This window comes from Hippocampus zosterae, chromosome 17, assembly GCF_025434085.1.
Source record: "Hippocampus zosterae strain Florida chromosome 17, ASM2543408v3, whole genome shotgun sequence".
Taxonomy (NCBI): Eukaryota; Metazoa; Chordata; class Actinopteri; order Syngnathiformes; family Syngnathidae; genus Hippocampus; species Hippocampus zosterae.
Genome location: NC_067467.1, coordinates 7,106,644 through 7,125,158, shown reverse-complemented (window position 1 = coordinate 7,125,158; position 18,515 = coordinate 7,106,644). Strand labels below are relative to the sequence as shown.

Sequence of the window (18,515 nt, the reverse complement as noted above, 5' to 3'; positions counted from 1 at the left end):
CTCTGCTTCCCAGAATGTGTTGTTTTATTTTCCAACATACTCTTTCTCCCCCCCCCCCCCCCCCGCCTGAACCACACCCATTGCTTTCATTCTTGCGTGTTGTTTTTCTCATCTGTATTATTAATCAGCCATTGAGGGCGAGAGAAAGTCCCTTACGCTTCAGTCTCTCTCTCTCACGCACACACACACACACACACACACACACACACTGCTCTCACAAAGACTTGAAACATCCCCAAAAACGCTTTCATTGGAACCAGATGCTCCTGCCATTCCGCCAGGATTCTTAGCCAGATGATGAGTCTCCAGTATTTCTCCGCCGTGCGTTTATTTACCCAGATACATGAGCATAATGAGTCTCAAGTGCAGATTTTCCTTTTTTTTTTCACTGCATTTTTCCCGCCTCCGATAATGTCATGCTCATGAATAATACATTTGGTTTTACCGTTTGGCTTTTCAAAACAACGGCCCCCTTCCCCATGTATGCAAAAGCTCAGGGTTAATACCGTAACCATGACAACAGAAGACACGCAGCGTGTAGTGCCACAAAGCATCTTTGGTGATGAAGACATCCATCCATTTTCTTGTTTAGTATCTTGTTCGAGGTCGAGACGAACCGGTGCTGATCTCAGCTGACTATACCCTCGATTGGTTGCCTGTCAATCACAGGGCGCGCCTGAAAAGTATCCATAGTACTTCACTTTTATGTTGCAGTAGTATTCCAAAATGGAAGAAATTACTCACTCTCTCTCTCTCGCCACCAATGTGTTGAAAATGACTTGCGCCCTTTTACAATGAAAATCCCGATGACCCATGAATTGACTGAATAATTAAAAGAAACATATAATGAATGAAAGATTTTCTTTTGGGTCCCTTAACGCTTACAACAATAAATATATAAATTACAGGCAAAACATTTGACTTTTTTTTGTAATGATACTTTGAGAAAAATATTTTGCTGATTTTTTGTTGTTGTTTTTTTTGGAGTCACGTCTGAGTGATTGAATATCATTTCTGCCTTCCGTGGAGAAAAATAACTACTGATGATCAATATCAGCTTATTCAATCATGATTAATTGGTCGGCCCGACTTGGCACACAATCTTGGGCAGTTTTGCGCATTCCTCTTCCTCGCACCTCTGAAGCGCCATCAGGTAAGACAGTGTAAAACATTTATTTGCTCAAGTTCACACTTGATGGATGGTCATGACCTCCAGAGACTACAGTCCATAATACGTCCCCTTTATTATAAGAGGATCGCCCTATTTTGCTTTCGCAATATGGCATAACAATGATAGATTTGAGCGAAACCAGCCCATGACAATTGTTGCGGTGCCAGATTTAATCAGCAAAAGTAAAAGAGACGCAAGGATCGCTTCATTTTGATGGCGCAAAGTGAATCGAGTTCACGGTCGAACTAAAGAGTCTGTAATGACTTTCAACATGTCATTTGCAAGACGACAAACGCGTCTCTCAGCACTTAGCCGCGCTCACAATTGCACCAGTGAAGATCAGAACCCGAGTGTTTCTCTTCTATCTGGTAATTAGTTCTCCCTCGGTCCCGGCGCAGCTATTTGATGTTATTTGGAGATGGAGCCCGCCATCATTCCGCCGCTCCTAAATTAAACCGTAATTGTTCCGCAGTTTCAATGAACCGCGGCGTGCACTCTGGCTGACAACAAACATCTGAGCCAGGTGCCCGAGCTAACGCCCCATCGCACCGTTTCACGGGTCTCGTGGGAATCGAACGGGAGTTTTGTACGAAAGAGCGATTCGCTGTAATCGGTAGAGCACATGGCATCTTTTTGACTGACTTGAGTGGCATCTAACACCCTCAACCTGAAATCAAACTTTTTTTTTTCGATTTGTGGCATCGAAATATAATCCATCCAAATGAAATTTGATGAATTTTCTCTCCCCGACAACTTGGATTTTAGTGCGAATAGCATGCTAATCTTACACCCTACTCGAGACTTGGCAATGACTCCTCACTAGGGGTTCAACCAATTAGTCAACCGGTTGACGAATCCACTGCTACTTCACATCGACGTTTAAAACTTGACGTCAACTAACAGTCACGTCCTTGGCATCTCGTCTTCCAAGCCGTCAATTTACCGATGACTTTTGACTCAACCGTCTGAGGCCGTCACTGGGTTGTAACGCTCTATTGAAAGGCGAAATATCCAAAATGCCATTACATGAAACTGGTCTGACTCACAAAAAAAGTTTATTTTTTCCCCAAAGGCGTCATTGATTAATCGACTCGACTCGACTTTCCTCACGTTACAGCGCACCACAAAAAGAATGTGTATCTCAATACATGGGGTGCAATGTGATTCAAGGACGCGTCATTTTAAACTGGAACGATTTGAGAAGATTCAATTCAGTAAGTCAATTTGATAGGGCTTAGTTCGAGAGGGTATGATGCAATTCGTTTCTGGTTGCCATTTAAAAAAATATGAATGAACTTGTCGGTACTGTAAATGGCATTTCCTTCAAAGAGATATTCCATATTTATTTATTTTCAATTCAAATCAGTTTTCATTCCACCTACTTTTCCTCTCTTTCTATAGAACCACAAATCATGAAGCAGGAAAATGAACGATTGTTATGTTAGGATTTGGTCACGTTGAGCCATTAAGTGTCCATTTACAGTTTGGTCAATTGTATTTGATTGGTTGATAGGCACTTGTGATTCACTCTCAAAAAGGTTTGCGGGTTTGAAGAAGAAAACATACACTTAGGGTAGTAACCGGGACAGCGGTTACTACAGTGGACAGCTTGTCATGTTGTCAGGTTACAGGGTGCATAAAAAGGTTAAAATAGAGTAAGTGTTCAAAACATTCAGCCGGTGCCATGAAAAATAACTTTTCCCAAAAGATCAAAACCCATCCCTGCGACGATGTCCCTCTTGCTTGGATATTCCAGTCGTGTTTCATGTAATCGCATGTTAAAACGGTGACTGCAAATAAATGCCAGCATGCAAAAGGTCAAAACAGTAATGCCTCGAATATTGTCAGGATGTGAGAGCCATTATCCTCGATGACATGCTAAATATTTGACGCCGCCGTGGATGGTGCTGTTGAGTCCGTCATCCCCAGAGGATACGGAAAGAGAAAGGAATGCCGTGAAATAAGATGAAATTATAGGGATCGTTTATTGCCTTGGTGGAAATATAACTGACCCCGGCACGGATAAAAAAAAAAAGGCACTGATAAATGACCTCCCACGTATTGATTGCCTCACGCGCCGAATAATAACAAGCAGCAGCAAGCGCCGAGGTGTTGATATTTGCTGTGCGAAGGCTTTTTTTTTTTTGTTCTTTCATTTTATTTCCCATTTCTCCTCGGGTTTAGTTTTAATGGCGGCGCAAATCAAGTCGAGAAGCAGCACAACACGCTCTCCTCTCAAACCATAAATTACATTTGCACCTCCAGCTAACTTTCACTTTGCTACTTGGTAACTTTATCTCGGTTCTCATAACTTTTCTCATGTCCGTACGTCCAGCACGCCTGCCCCCCCCCCCCCCCCATCCCCCCAACCACCCTCTGTACATTGATTGCCAACTCTCATCCTCCCGGTCAGTGAAAGCGGTCCCAACTGGACTTAAAAGCCAGGCGCTACCCAGGTAAACTCGTTCACGTCCTCCGCCTCCCCCCCGGGCACGGCGGGCTGGAGTAATATCCAAAGTGCAGGTGGGACCTCGCTCTGAAAAAGCTGGCCGAGCACACGTGGGCCAAGTATGGAGTGATGATCACTGCAGAGATTGAGCAATCAAAGCGAGGGGGGGGGGGGCAGGAACTGCGGACTTGGGGTACTTGCAGTCTAATTGGTAAATTAGCGAAGCATATTTCTGAGCGCCAGGCCCGACTTTGGGGGACACCCACAGCTCATTATAGACTCATATTCTGGGCAGAGGAGGAGAAAAATACAGGAAATTATACAATTGCTCAGGTGAGAATGGCAATTAAGCGAGCGCTTAAGAAGAGCTGGAAATGATGCCTCATAGAAGCGCAATTTACTAGTGTCTCTTGTGTCTGGCTTTAAATCACTGTTGGTCCACTGCACTTTTTTTTCGGGTCAGCGTCAGGATGCAAGTGGGGGGCAATTACCGTTGTTTACTTGTTGCATGCATCTTTGTGTATACTTTTTCTTTTTTTTTTTTAACCGCCTGGGTCACTTCATTAGTTACACCAACACAATGTAATGAGTCCCCTCTGGCACAGCTTTATCACAAACGATGCCCCTTACAAAGATCATATCATAGCACTTTTGATTGACTGCCATTGAGCAATACGTGGTAGAATTTTGCAGCGGTGCACATCATACCAAGGGGATGCTATGCTATATTTCCACATGACCTATACTTGCATCCTGCATGTGGATCGAAAGACGAAAGGCTCCTGAAATTGAATTGCTTTTTTGTTGTTATATTGATGACGGGTAACACATCCACTTTCTATAATGCCGTGTACAGTGAAACTCCTCTACAATGAAGACTACATGGGCGACAATACCCTCAGTGTGAAAAAACGTTCACGCTTGAAAGCCATTTCCAATTTTCTGCTCCCCCTACGTTGAAAAATCCCCCTGTTTCGTTATACGAAATCTTTTGCTCTGTTCTTGCCTCGCAACGAGATTCACTACAACGGAAACGAGGCTTCCGCAAAAGTCTAATCCAACCTCAGCATGCCACAGCGACGTCTGCTGCTTCGTTTGGAAACGGCAACAGCAACCACCACACTGGTTTACACATGCGCAGTAGCACACAAAGTATTTGTTAGTGTTAGTTTCAGACGCAGCGCGAACATTGCATGGCTAAAATGGCTACGAAACGGACCTTTGCAGACCAAGGAGTGAAGAAAAGAAAAGCATTCACGCTTGAAGGAGGGATAAAAGTAATAAAAATGAAAGATGGAGGAAGCAAAGCAAAAGACATTATGCAAGGACGGCGTATTTCTTCTTATTTCTTCATTGTTTCTGATCATAACAGGGTTTTGAGGGTCAGGAACCAAATGAGTGATGGCGTAAATGTCAGTGTGAAACGTCTGTCTCTCTGTGCTCAGGGGTCCCGCCCACCTCTCTGCAATGGTGATTGACTGATAACGTTTTTGGGCATTAACCGCACCGACGCCAAACTGAAATCAATGGCTGGTCGATCAGGAGAGCAAACTCGCAGCGCGTAGAAGTACTGAAAAGAAGATCGCTTGAAAAATGTGCAAGTCTATCCTCAAATATAATGAATTCACACCCATTTGAAAAGGCACCTGCGAACGCTAGCTGACAAAACACCCGAAGATCCTTCTGTCAGCCGTCAAAGAATTCACCAAATGTCCTCCCGTATCAGTGAAACGGGAGACGATGCACCGTAGACTGCTTTGATGTGAGGACAAGGACTGCGCGATCAGTCACTTTTTTTGTCAATCGTCCAAATAAACATCCAATTAGAGTTTCCTTCAGCCTTTATCACACACCCGTAATCCTTCCTTCTTCTACTGGTGCCAAATTCCATCTGACTGATCCCATCACAAACACCTTTATAGTCTCACAGATATTATAAAGCAATCCACGTACAGTTACAATTTCCACCCGCGTGTCGGCGAGGTAGTGAAGATGTTCAAATGTGAACGCATGAGCTAGTGGTAAAATGTGATTGGGGACAAAAAAAATCATGGGGTGGAGTTTGTACAATAGAGAATGATGTGGACAGTGAAAAAAAAATGTCATTCGATTAATCAAAATCGAATAAGCCTGTTGTCAATTTAGCCACGACTGCAAGAAAATCGGAAGTCATTCAACCCATAATATGCGGATGTAGTCTGCTTTTAGCTTGGAGTCATTCTGGAATACTGAAAAATGGATTAATGGAAGTGTGGTTTTGAAATTCCACTTGTTCTACCTCAAAGTATATTCCAATTCAAATATGAATTTAGTTTCAACAGTGCAACAGGCTTTAATCCATCCCCCCCAAATACGAAGTACTCGATCAGGCCAGTTAGCTTCACGTTTCATTAAACCTCAAATATTTGGAGCGGCTATATGGATGAGAAGGCCGGTGCTCGGCTTTCCCAGCTTTGTGCGGCGAGCTTGTTCGTTTTCTCTAATATTGATTGACCGCCCGTCGACCGCACAAATTACATTGCAAATTTGCTTTGAGAAGATTTTCACCCGCTCGCTCATGAGAAATGGGAGGTGGAAAATTCCCAAATACACACGAGCTCCGCGAGGCTGCAATCGGCGGAATCAATGGAACCAAAGCAACGTTGTTCCTCTAATGCATGCCACTAATTGCTGTAATGGTGAGTTGTGCTCTTCACCTTTACTTGGAGCTCGCCGCAAGGACGCCACTGATCCTTCTAAACCTTCATACAGCCGCCATATAAACACCCCCCAACCCCCATCCACCTCTGCCAATTTGCCAGCAGTAAAACTAATATTGTCTTTAATCAGATGCAATTAGCCCCGCAAGTTAAGATCGCCTTCCAATTACAACTCATTAAGACTATAATGCCATTAGGGGAGTCATGAGCAACCAATGCCCACCTCCCCACCAACAAGAGCCCGAGCGCCTCAATTTTGGTCAGTCTTTTCTCTTTTTTTTCCCCCTTCCTTCAAAGGATACAATATTGTGACATATTCTGTTTTGATCAGCATCAGTCACAGGCTACAAAAACTTGAGCCGCACCATCTGATTTTCTCCTTTCAGGCTCGAACAAAGACACGTTTATTGTACAGTAATTGCAGTTCGTGGAGAACAGAGCTGTGGCCCTCCCCTCATTCGCCCCCTTTTTTTTCCCCCCACTCGGTTGAAGAACTACATGCATCGATCTAATCAGCTTGTTTGGAGCTTCAAATGGTGTCTTTCAATGCCACATAAGTGAGTCTCGGTGAAGAGCTCTCTGATTGCCGTCGAGGACAATTGGTTGAAAATTGCAATGCGTAGCGCACAGATGCAGAAAAGATAACAACATATACAACACCGTATGACCTGTGGCCCAGCCTTGCTTCAAGATTGGATACTATTGGCATAATCAATAGGGCTACTGCACCGACAGAACAATATCAATAGTTTGGAAGGAGGTGGATCGGAGTGATGCTGGAAAGTGGTTACCTTGGCTGCCTTTTGTTAGGGGAAAATCTCAAAAGAACTATTCCTTTTGTGTCAAATAGCAATTGCAATAGCATTTATTACAACGACATTATAACACACTCTATTAATTTGGAGATGGGTTCGAAAAGATGGCAAAAGTCAGAATTGGGGAGGCTCTATTTATGACCCCAGCTACCGAGGCCAATGTTATGGTTAATCCTTCAAAATCGCCGGGGGTGTTACTCTCTATGGCACGAAACAATACCACCTGGTTGCTTGAGGATAGTTTGGAAAATTTGTATTGTCTTGATTTATGACCCTTTGTTTTGACAGTTTTACCTTTAATGCCTTGGCTATCTTGTATTGAATATAATTTAATATCTACAATGTGGCTACTCCGATATCCAGAATAACACAGAACTAATGTCTTCAAGATCTTTTGAAATGCTATTGTGCGACTTTTATTTATTTATGGATGTATTTTTTTGCTAGTCGGAATGGAAAAGTACCTGTCACCCAAACGTATTGATTTGATTGTTTGACTTCAGCGACTGGGGTGGTCCGGTAGTCCAGTGGTTAGCACGTCGGCTTCACAGTGCAGAGGTACCGGCCTCCCTGTGTGGAGTTTGCATGTTCTCCGCGGGCCTGCGTGGGTTTCCTCCGGGTGCTCCGGTTTCCTCCCACATTCCAAAAAACATGCGTGGCAGACTGATTGAATACTCTAAATTTTCCCTAGGTGTGTGTGTGTGAGCGTGGATGGTTGTTCGTCTCTGTGTGCCCTGTGATTGGCTGGCAACCGATTCAGGGTGTCCCCCGCCTACTGCCCGGAGACAGCTGGGATAGGCTCAAAGCACCCCCCGCGACCCGAGTGAGGATCAAGTGGTTCGAAAGATGAATGACTTCAGCGACTGTACCTTAGCTAGTTTGTGTCAAATTCATTAAAATCTGATCATTTTTTAAAATACGAAACTGATCATGTGAAGCTGGGTTAAAAAGTGACTATGGAAGGCCATGAGAATTTAGCATTGACCTGATTTATGACCCCTCGGATTATTCTATATCCTTATCTACATAGAACAATAGCAGACAGTGAAAAACAATGTGAAAATTTTGAAGACCCGTTTGGAATTATCTCGTGGAGAAAACAAACAATGTTTTTTTTTGTCATCGCTAGCCAGCCGTCACTAGCGCAGCTAAAGCTGTGGCCTGATGGAATTCTCGCCGCCCAATTGATATGTTACCCCGTTTCGAAACCAGGTCACTGGTAACCTGCGCTTCCACTTTATCAGTATTTACAGTATTTTATCAGCTAATCTGACCAGCCTTCTCCTGTTAAATGTCTTTCAAAATGTCCCGCTTCAGTGAAAAGGAACAACACTCCCGGACAGTGTGACTGGTGGAGAGTTGTCACGCGTGCTTGTATTGATTTGATCTTTGACCACAGCTACCAATAACAGTTGCCTTGCAATGGAAATCAAGCATCTTTTTTTTTTCTTTCTTTAAACATGCGGGAAATATTTCAAAGTTTGGGGGGGTCAACTGGACTGTTGACCAGGAAGTTTCCTCCATCTCTTTTCTGAGCTGCGTTACCTTCACTAGTGTCCCCGCGATCAAACATATCAACCACAAACAGACGTCCGAAGATACACAAGCATAGCAAGCAAATGAAAGCTCAATGCGTTTGGTGAGAACAAGGCGGAATAAGTCATGAGCAATGCTTTAACAAAGCTAATTGCATTTGCCAACCTCTCCAATAGGCTCCAGAGCAGTTCACCACTGATTCCTGCACCAGCTGCGGTGAATTGTTGTTGTTTTTTTCTTCTTCTCAAAACCTGGAGTGAGAGCGTGTTACCTTGAAGTAAATGTGCTAAAGGCAACCAGACATGGCACCCTTGATGGATTGAAGCGCTCTCTTGGAAAGCTCTCAATTTTTTCTCCAGGCAGATAAAGAAAATCTTTTGAGCGTAGAATGGTTAGAGATCTGAAAACTTTAAAGTGCAGCCTCGCATGGCATCATAAGGCCTCGCGGAGTGAAATGGACATTTATGAGCGCGAGTCTCGTCAGTTGGCGAGTGATTGCGTGACACCTAACGGCACCTAATTACCATTCAGGGATTAGGGTTTTTCCTTTCCGCTTCTAATTAGCCCTTGCCGTCAATCAACAAGTGATTTTGGCTCACAATTGAACCAAAGGGATGACGGCAGACGCGGGCGATAGCGGGATAATTGAAAATAATTGAGCAAATTAAGGTATTGGAGAAGTTGGGCTGCGCGGGCGCTAGCGGGGGCGGAAAACGAGCACACCGAGCGAGGACGCAGGCAAACTGAGCCGGCGCTTAATGGTAATAAACAAAACACTCTGCCTCCGTTCTGCCTGCGCCCTCCAGGATAAATCTGCTTTTCGGAATAATCAGCCCGCAGACTCGTCGGTGTCACATGAGGGTGAAATGCGCCTTTGTGATCCGCGCGTCACCAACCAGTCGCCCGCGGGGCACGCGTCCAGACCCCTTACGGCGCGGCTGACGTGCACCTGTGCTCTAGTGGCTGCATATCATTACGTGTTTTCTGTATGCGTTGCGTGTGTGTGTGTGTGTGTGTGGAGTCATCGCTTCATTGCACGTGATGAGACTAAAGAAGAGCACTGCGCCATTGCTTAAAAGGGACATATTATGGAAAATTGGCTTTTCAATATCTCGCATACAAATAGCTGAGTCTCTGGAGTGCCTGCCCACAAGTGTGAAATTACGCAGCCAAGTAAATATTTTGTGAGTTGCTTCTTTCCAAAAATGCGGCTGTGAGCGCGCCGTTTTATATGTTTTTTCCTGATTGTAACCGCACAGCGGGCTGATTGACATAATACAGTGAAACTCCTCTACAACGAAATCAGGTTTGCAGCAAGAATTTTTCACAACAGGGGGTTTTCACTGTAGCAAATTTGATCTGAGATGTAAACACACACACACACACATGCAAACGCACGTGTACTCATGATTTTTATTCCAATAGTGCATCAGCATGAGCATACGCTTATTTGACACTTCAAATAGTCCGTGTAGAAGGAAAAAAAGGAAAGAAATTGCAAAATTTACGATCAGCATTCACTTTCACTTACATCAATTTCTTGGATAATGTCTTTTATTTTGCTTCCTCCGTCTTTCATTTTGATCACTTTTGTCACTTGTCTTCGCTGCTTGACATCCAAAGGTCCGTTTTGTAGCAATTTTAGCAACGCGACGTTCTTGCTGCGTCTGAAACTAACAATAACGAATACTTCCTGGATCACTGCACATGTGTAAGTGGTTGCTGTTGCCGTTTCCGAACGAAGCAGAGAAGTCGCTGTTGGATTAGACTTCGTTGGAGTGAATCTCATTGTAAGGCAAGAGCAGAGAAAAAGATTTCATGTAACGCAGCAGGTTTTTTTTTCGTTTAATGGGGGGCAGGAAAGTGGGAATGGTGTTAATGCATTAAGATTTTTTCACACTAGGGCGTATTTTCGCCCATTTATGTTTTGTTGTAGAGGAGTTTCACTGCAGTTTCGCCTCCCTTGACTTGGCAGGTAGGCTGGTTGTCGACCCACCCAAGGAAAACCTGCTTTGTCGTTTTAATTTTCTCTCTTCTGATCACCCATGCAAATGCAGGTGAGGGTATCCAATTTTGGAGTTCCTCGGAACAAAAATTCACCATGTGACAGCGATTCAGCGCACTTGAGTCCAAAATCTCAGACCACCCAAGTCAAGTACATTAAACAGGAACAACATACAAGTGTCATTTATTATCTTATGTAAATTCTAAACCTCCAGCATACTGTTTGTGTATGATGTACAGAAATACCCGCGTTGGCAAGTGGGGCATGCTGAAGGTGGGGATTCAGCAGGGGGGGGGGGGCTGTTATTTATTTCACTTGCCCCGGGTGCTGGCAAGCCATGCTCCGGCCTTGCCTCCGCCTCGCATTTTGTGCTCGGCAGAGGTAATTAGAGAACGTCCATATGTGCAATAGTTTTAATGACTCGTGTAAATGCAACGTGTAAATGTATGCTACTTGAGGCAGCAACTTTATTGGGCGCCTCCTGGTGTGTGTGTGTGTGTGTGTCTACATATCTGAATCAACTTAATCCGCCTAAATGTTCACCCGTGGGTGGCTTTGTGCATCTGATAGTGTTGCAATCCCTACAAGCTCTCTGTCGGGACTCCTTAAGATGACTCGGGTAGCTTTTCACTTTGTTTTGTCGTCGCTTCTCGCTTTTCTTCCTCCTACTCGTCGTCCTCGAGAGCCGCTGCCTACCTTTTTTTTTTCCCCTCGCCTCTGTGATAGATGGAGAGCAAATAAATAAATAAATAAATAAATAAATAAAAGTCCGCATCTTGCTTTCCAATTTGCATTTCCATACGCTGCCAGTGGCGCCGGCGAGAGTGGATAATTGGCTTGAGAGTGGCGATGGAGAAAGAAAACAGTGAAAGGGATGCAGGGGAAGGCCGAGATATTAAAAAATAAAAAATAAATAAAAAAATGAAAGCTGCAATTAGCAATGAATGGGCCCTCACATCTGCTTATTCTTGGCGAAACCTCGAAACCGTCAAACTTTGTCGCCATGTTATGCGCACGTGAGTGGCAAAAAAGCTTGACAATTTGTTGTCGGCCATCTGTTTACGATAGCAAGCGATTATCTCAGAAGAGTTTGTCAAAGTATGAGCCCTGGACCTTGTAAAAAAAATGTCTACTTCAAACCAAAATGATTATCTTCTTGTTGAATTTCTGGCATCTGAGACTTTTCCATGTGTCCTTTTATGAATGACGTGTCCACCAATTTTGATCTGATGTTGGGAGCTCATTTTTTTTCAAACTTTTTAGGGGTGCTGCGTCAAATAACTGCTTCCAATCAAAATGGCTGACTGTGTTTTGAATTTTATGAATGGGTCCTTGAGACTTTTTCGTGTGTCCTGTCACGATAGACATATCCAGCTACTCTTCCCTCGATTGGTGAAACCGATTCCGCAGGTAAACTTTGTCGGGGGCTAACATTGTCCGGTGAGCTACCAAGTGAGAATTAACGACTTTGTATTACATCTGGTACATGGGTCAGTGAGTGAGTGAGGTCAATTTTGTCTCACCTACTGAGAAAAAAAAATGCTTTGAATCAAAATGGCTGACTCTGTGTGTACTTGTTGGGCTCCCCTAAAAATATCTATATCACCAGAACACATGCGCTTGCCAAAATTGGCAACATTTCAGGCATTTTGAGGCCTTCAAAAAGCAATTTCCGACATTCTCTGCCCCGACACCTCACAATCTCATTTTTAACACTGCTCTTAAGCGCTCATGCAGCTGAAAAGATTTACCTTGTCCTCCCTTCCTCTCTTCCGTTTGCAGAGTCACGCTATCCCCCGATAACCTCACTTCCCCCTCTCTCATTCATTCTGGATCCCCATCCTCCTCCCTTCACCGCTCCGGCTGTGTCACCCACAGCATGGCGTTAATACACCAATTAGTACTAAGAGCAGATAATGGACTATGTTGGACCGCAGAAGGGGGGGGGGGGAGCCACAACGAGGCCGATAGACGCGGCGGTGGAGGAGGTGCCTTTATTGCACGCGTTGTGTGAAAAACGCTGTGAGCAAAGTGCATGATGGGAAGAAGTGCTCCAGCGGTCGCAGGGTTGCCGCATAAAAGCCGAGGTGTTACACCGACGCTTTGCTGCCTCCCGTTGCTGAAATCTATTTGGCTTTGTTGGACCCTTAAACTCTTTTTTTTTTCAGCGGCTTGCTTCCCATTTCACTCCTGGAAATGCCATACAGGTTGTTCATTTATTTTTTTTTTCTCTCCGCCTTTTCTTCGTCTTTCTCCTATCGACGCCTACAGGCCTCCTTCTACGCCGAATATAAAGGGCAGGCATGAAAGGGCCGAAAAGATTTCCTCGAGGGATGCTGAGTGTGCACCAAAGTGTTTTCATGTTTCTCCAACAGCCAACACAAATAGGATATTGATTCTTTTATTATTAAAATACGTCTTTGGTTATGCTTTGAGAAAACATCAGCATGCCGGGCGCAAATTAGTCGGAAGGGCTCCGTGGCATTTAGTGTAGTACGGTGGACCCGACACTAATTAGCTAATTTAAGCAAATAATTGACATGCCTTTAAAAGAGATTAAAAGGCACATTTTAATACATTGGTAACAAAAAAACTATAAATGTCGGACACTGGCTGCCATTCAGTTGAATAATTTCTGCTGTACTATTTTGGCAAAGGGAAACTCAGCTGAGATGGTTGCGTATCATACGTATTGTAGACAATATTTTGCAATACAAAATTGTGTAAAAACAATTAAAAATTGTTTAATTTCAAAGTTATTTATAAAAAAAAATATTTTGCGACATATCCGCTGTTTGATGCGACAGGAGATAATTTTTCCAATCAGGGCAAAACAAGAAATCTGTCTGATGAAAATAGAAGCGATTTGCAAATGGGCGAAGGTGTTGGTTAAACAGCGGCGCTGCATAAACAACAAACCCTGACTCGGAGAAATTGGCAATAATCAAACATGAGGTGGGACAAATTAAAATATGGCCGCTGTAGCTGGCCTTCGTTGACTTTAACAAGACGAAAACAACTGACGCTCCGCTAAAGAAGATGGAAGACGAGCGAATGAGAATAATTAGTTTGAACACAGACGCAGCGTGAGATTGTGCGATAAAAAAACGTGACAATGAAAAACAGAGCGACTTTCTTATCTTTAGATTTTCTTTCATTTTTCCTGCGCCATGCTTGTGTATTTTTTTTTATTTTAATCAAGTTGCATCTGCACAAAAGCAGCAAAACGTATTATGATGTGACAATTGAAGGCCATTTTGAATGTGACTGTGATTCAGGGGCGCGTCTATCAATGCCAAAGCCTGTTTACACAAGGAACAGCGAAATATAATATCCTCTACAATATTAATATCGGAGATTCACTATAATAGTTCTGTGCATACTGTAGATGACAATCCGAGTGGTCTGGATGGATAGCTAATGATATTTGAAGCTGCTGACCTTTGCTTTGGAAAAGGTTTTGTCGGCTAGTTTAAAAATGTCAACAATCAATTTATTTCTTGATCGATCCGGGTCGCCCCCTTCTGTGAAGTTGGGCTCCTTTGTCTTGCCCGCTCGTTCATGCTGACTTTTTCGGAAGTACACTTTTGTATGAGAAATGAGGCTTTGGTATGACTTTCTGAATTCGACGCTGATGCTCTGCAAAGTCGAGCTGCATTCAATTCATCAATTATGTCACTGATATAATTTCAGCACAGCAATGTGGTCCAAAACGTTTGGGGAGGGGCGGGGGGCAAAAACAACCTTATGCTAAATGTTGTTTTACAAAGTAATTAATGGTAGCCTTGCGCATGTTTTTCTGTTTCATGAGCTGACTTCAAGCTTTCAACGTCGATGCGAAGTCGAGAAGTCAACAAGTTAAAGACCGTATTTTCCACGCTATAAGGCGCTTCGGAATATAAGGCGCACCCTCAATGAATGGCCTATTTTAAATCTGTTTACATATAGGGTGCACCGCATTGTAAGGCGCGTAGGATAGAGGCTGCAATTGTGGCTGCAGTTGCATTATGCATCCGCTAGATAAAGCTATGCTAAAGGGAATACAATACAATACAATGCAGATTTATTTATATAGAGCCTTCACAACCGCTGCAGCCCTAACAAAGCGCTTTACATAACATTTAAAATACTATGTCCAAGAAATCAGAATATTGATCCATATACAAGGCGCATGAAGTTATAAGGCGCACTCTCGGATTTTGAGAAAATGGAATGCTTTTAGGTACGCCTTATAGCGCGGAAAATACGTTAATTGATTCACCCCCTGCTACCAACGAAAACTGTCACCCATTTTATGCCAAATAGCACTTTAAGTAGAACTGAAGAACTGAATTGGTTAAAAAGTTTCAATTTCCATTCCTTTCTTCAAAAATAGGACATCATTTCAAATTGACAGCGCAGAAAACACACAAACATAAATAAATTAGGATTCAGTTACTCGTTTGGTCTGGATTATGTCAGAAAATAGTGGAAAAAAGTCTTATCATTTTTTTTTCCCCACCATAAAAGCAAACGTTTACATACGTTTTATTTTGATTCAACACACACCAAAGATAAGTCTTACGTGGAGGATGACACAAATCGAATATTTGGTGTTGAGCGTAAGATCATCACTTGGGCCCCGCTGACACGTGTCACTTACAGTTGTTACGCCTCGCTACGAATACAAACATCTTCAGCGCCAATGTGTTGCACATGATATCATATGGATTTGCTGTCAGCTGCGTGGATGCCGGCTATCCGGCTTTCTGCTACATCATCGGCGGAAAATGCGCGCGCGCTTGTGTGTGTGTGTGACATCTAGCAAGGTTTGCAATTGTGTATTCTTTCAGCCCTGACATGGAACAATCGTGTCAGAATTGTGTTGTCACTCTTGTTGTTGCTAAGAGACCAGAGGCTGTGATGTACAAGCTGCTGTGGGTACACACTCAATATATTCAGGTTTTGCCTGGGAGCGGGCCACCAGTCCACAGGGGCTTACACCCCTGGAGCCTCGTCTGAGTTCTCTCTCTGTCACACACACACACACACACACACACATTTGCAAACTCTTAGGCACTCTCAAGCAGACTCACACACTTGCATTCTAATACATTTACACACACACACACCTTATAATACACTTAGACTTGCACAAACACACACACGCACACAACAAAAATACTTCATAAATAAATGTGTGTGTGTGTGCGTGTGCGTGCGGTCCTGCTGCAGAGCACATTGCGTATGTTATTTATTGAGTCACGCAGCCCATGAAGGTCAATTGAGAGGATTTGAGAGCAGAGGGTACACAGACTCAAGACGTATGAAGTACAATCCGGTTACTACAGCCCACTGTTGGCGGTCATAAGAGAACCCCCAAAAAATAAAACAAAAAAAAAATGCAGGTGATACTTCTTTTTGATGAATCCATCTGGCAACGCAACCTATCTTGTGTTTGGCGACCAACCGTTGCACTGTTTATCCGAACGTATGAGCTCTATTTGGCAAGGTTATTGCAGCGCGTGGTGGCAGGAGGAAGGAGGGCGGGGGCTTTTAATTTAGTCCTTTGCTGTTGTCCCTGCTGTGTATAAGTGTAGTGGCAGTTGTAATGTATGACCCCTCTGTAAAGTGCTGAGTAAGAGACCGCATGCAGCAGCTTTGCATGCACGCTAACACGCGCACGGAGCCTCCGAGTACGCGTCACCCGCTGACTCGCATGCGCACCCATTCATCCCTGACCTCCGCCACCCACCAAATATAGCATAGCTAAAGGGCTTTGACTTGTTTTTATTTTTTTCACTGCAGACATGAAGCACCAAGCTAGTTTAGTATGACACTCGCTCCCCAGTCACTGCAACAGGTCTTTTCGTGTAAGGAGAAGAAAAAAAAAGACCCCCTTAATGTTAATGGATGGGAAATTCCCCGAATTAAACGTCAAATCAAATTTAGTGTTATAGTTACACCCCTTTATGAATAAGTCATGCTGCCACTGTCGTGGCCAGTAATTGTGTTGGTTTGTTTCCAGAGCTCATGCTAGTTTAGTAGTGCAAACACAACTGTGAATGGTTCAAATTAAATACCAGTCATGTAGAGTGACTCCTGTATTTTCCGTTGACTTTGCTCTTTTCTTTTGCCCCAGTTGGTACATTAATATTCCAAAGTTTGTTCTTTTTCGCTCTCCCTGATACAGATTTTTTATTGTGTCTGCGTTGAGGGAAGGAATCTTGTGCCATGTGACGGTTTCCTGCTCCTCATCAGACCTCTTCAATCCAAAATGTAATCAAATTAAAGTTGCCTTCCCTTTTCGGTGCAACTACCTCTTGGCTTGCATGGGACCCGTTTTCTTCTTTGAGTTCACCCACCTTGTTATTTATTAATTTTTACTAACTTATATATTTAATTTTGCCCTGTTTAGTGGTTTGGTTCATCACTTCCAATGGTTTGCTGTGTAGTTAGCTACATAGTGGCAGCTGTGTGATACTAGCATTGACAGAAAAAGCTTTTCTCTAGCAAAGCAAACTGCCTTGGTTATTCTCATTATTCACCATCCTCCGTGAAAGTTTGTCGCAGGGTTTCGCCATATTTGATTACCTCTGCTTGTGCATTACCGTCAAGTTTGGTACCAGATCGATGGACAGAGAGACATGTATTTGTGCGTATTTATACACACTGTATCATTCTCGCCATTGAGACAGAAAATAATACGAAAATGCTCCTGCCAAATCAGTGTATTCATGTTTGGCTCACTTAGCGTGTGGCATCGTAAGATGGCTGCCGGTGGCTTCAATTCTCACTACAGTGAGTAGCATCACCGTTGATCGTCTCGCATACAAGTACTTAATTTGATTCCCTGCGAATCTATTATTTTTTTAACATTCATTTCATTCAAACATTTTAATTACTTTTTTGTAAATAATAAAAACACATATTACTTATTAGCAGAGAAAAATATGTACGGTACATGAACTGTTAGGCACGAGAGCGGAAGTGGCACATACAGTTTCCTTATTTGGACATTGGGGGGCGTTTCTCAACTGTAAACGAAAACAACGAGACGGCGCCAGCAGCTTCTGATGTCAGCTTCGAAAAAAAAAATGTCAGCTTCGAAGCAGCCCGACGAGGAAGTGCACTGGTTCAAAACGAGCTTGTGAATGTTTTTTAATTTATTTTTTCAAAGTCCCAGTGTGTTTGTGCGAGCTGTCTGTCGACTGCCCGGCGGGTGGGGGTGGGGGGTAAAAAGAAGCCCGAGAGTGTGTGCGTCAGTGCGCAGCGTTTCGGCGCATGAGAGAGCGAGAGAGGAGCGTGCACACAGCTCGTCCTTCCTCTCCTGTAGGGTTTGCCTCCTCATCGGCTCTCATTTGAACGCGCGAGCGGCCGAGGACACCACTCATGCGCTCCGGAACCAAGGACATTTCAAAGAAAAAAAAAGAAAACCAAACCCGACTTGTGTTTTGTGCTTGGCGCTTTCTTGCGAATATTTTCTGTGTAATTTTCAACGCGGGACGATGCTGCCGTTGTTTATTTATTTTGATGCCCACGCGGGCGCGTTTTAATCAGTGAGGAGAAAACACTTTCCCCCTTAAACTACCTATTTATTTTTTTTAACTTTTTTACAAATCGTTTTTTGTTTGAGTTTTTTTTTTGGGGGGGGGGGGCAATGGTGTTTCGCCTTTAAGACAGCAGGGGTGCTATGAATTTTTAATTCGTATGCATCCGCACGAAGGTGGCACCCAGAGAGAAGGAGAGAGGAAGGAAGAAGAAGCTGCAAGAAAGTGAGGCGGGACGCCAGAATGAATGAATGAACGAATGAATGAGCCACACTCAGCTTCCCCAGCAAGAGCACATTGCACGACGAGAG

At 43.6% G+C, this 18,515-nt stretch overlaps 2 protein-coding genes across 6 annotated transcripts in view; one reads left to right on the top strand and one right to left on the bottom strand.

Moving 5' to 3' along the window:
• slc27a1a (solute carrier family 27 member 1a) overlaps positions 1-3,554 on the bottom strand; it is an 82,215-nt gene extending 78,661 nt beyond the window's left edge. Inside the window, exon 1 of the mRNA XM_052048930.1 lies at positions 3,545-3,554. The gene's annotated coding sequence lies outside the window, so the exon portion shown is untranslated. The remainder of the gene's footprint in view (positions 1-3,544) is intronic.
• Positions 1-18,515, top strand: part of adgrl1a (adhesion G protein-coupled receptor L1a) — a 220,946-nt gene that overhangs the window by 71,617 nt on the left and 130,814 nt on the right. For 2 of the 5 annotated variants that reach the window (XM_052048905.1, XM_052048904.1), the window contains exon 1: positions 17,891-18,515. The exons of 2 other annotated variants lie outside the window; for them this stretch is intronic. In XM_052048905.1, coding sequence (XP_051904865.1) covers positions 18,468-18,515 — 48 coding nt within the window. In that variant the 5' untranslated portion in view covers positions 17,891-18,467. Of the gene's footprint in view, positions 1-17,889 lie in introns of those variants that run through there. One more of the 5 variants, XM_052048906.1, reaches the window with a different exon arrangement.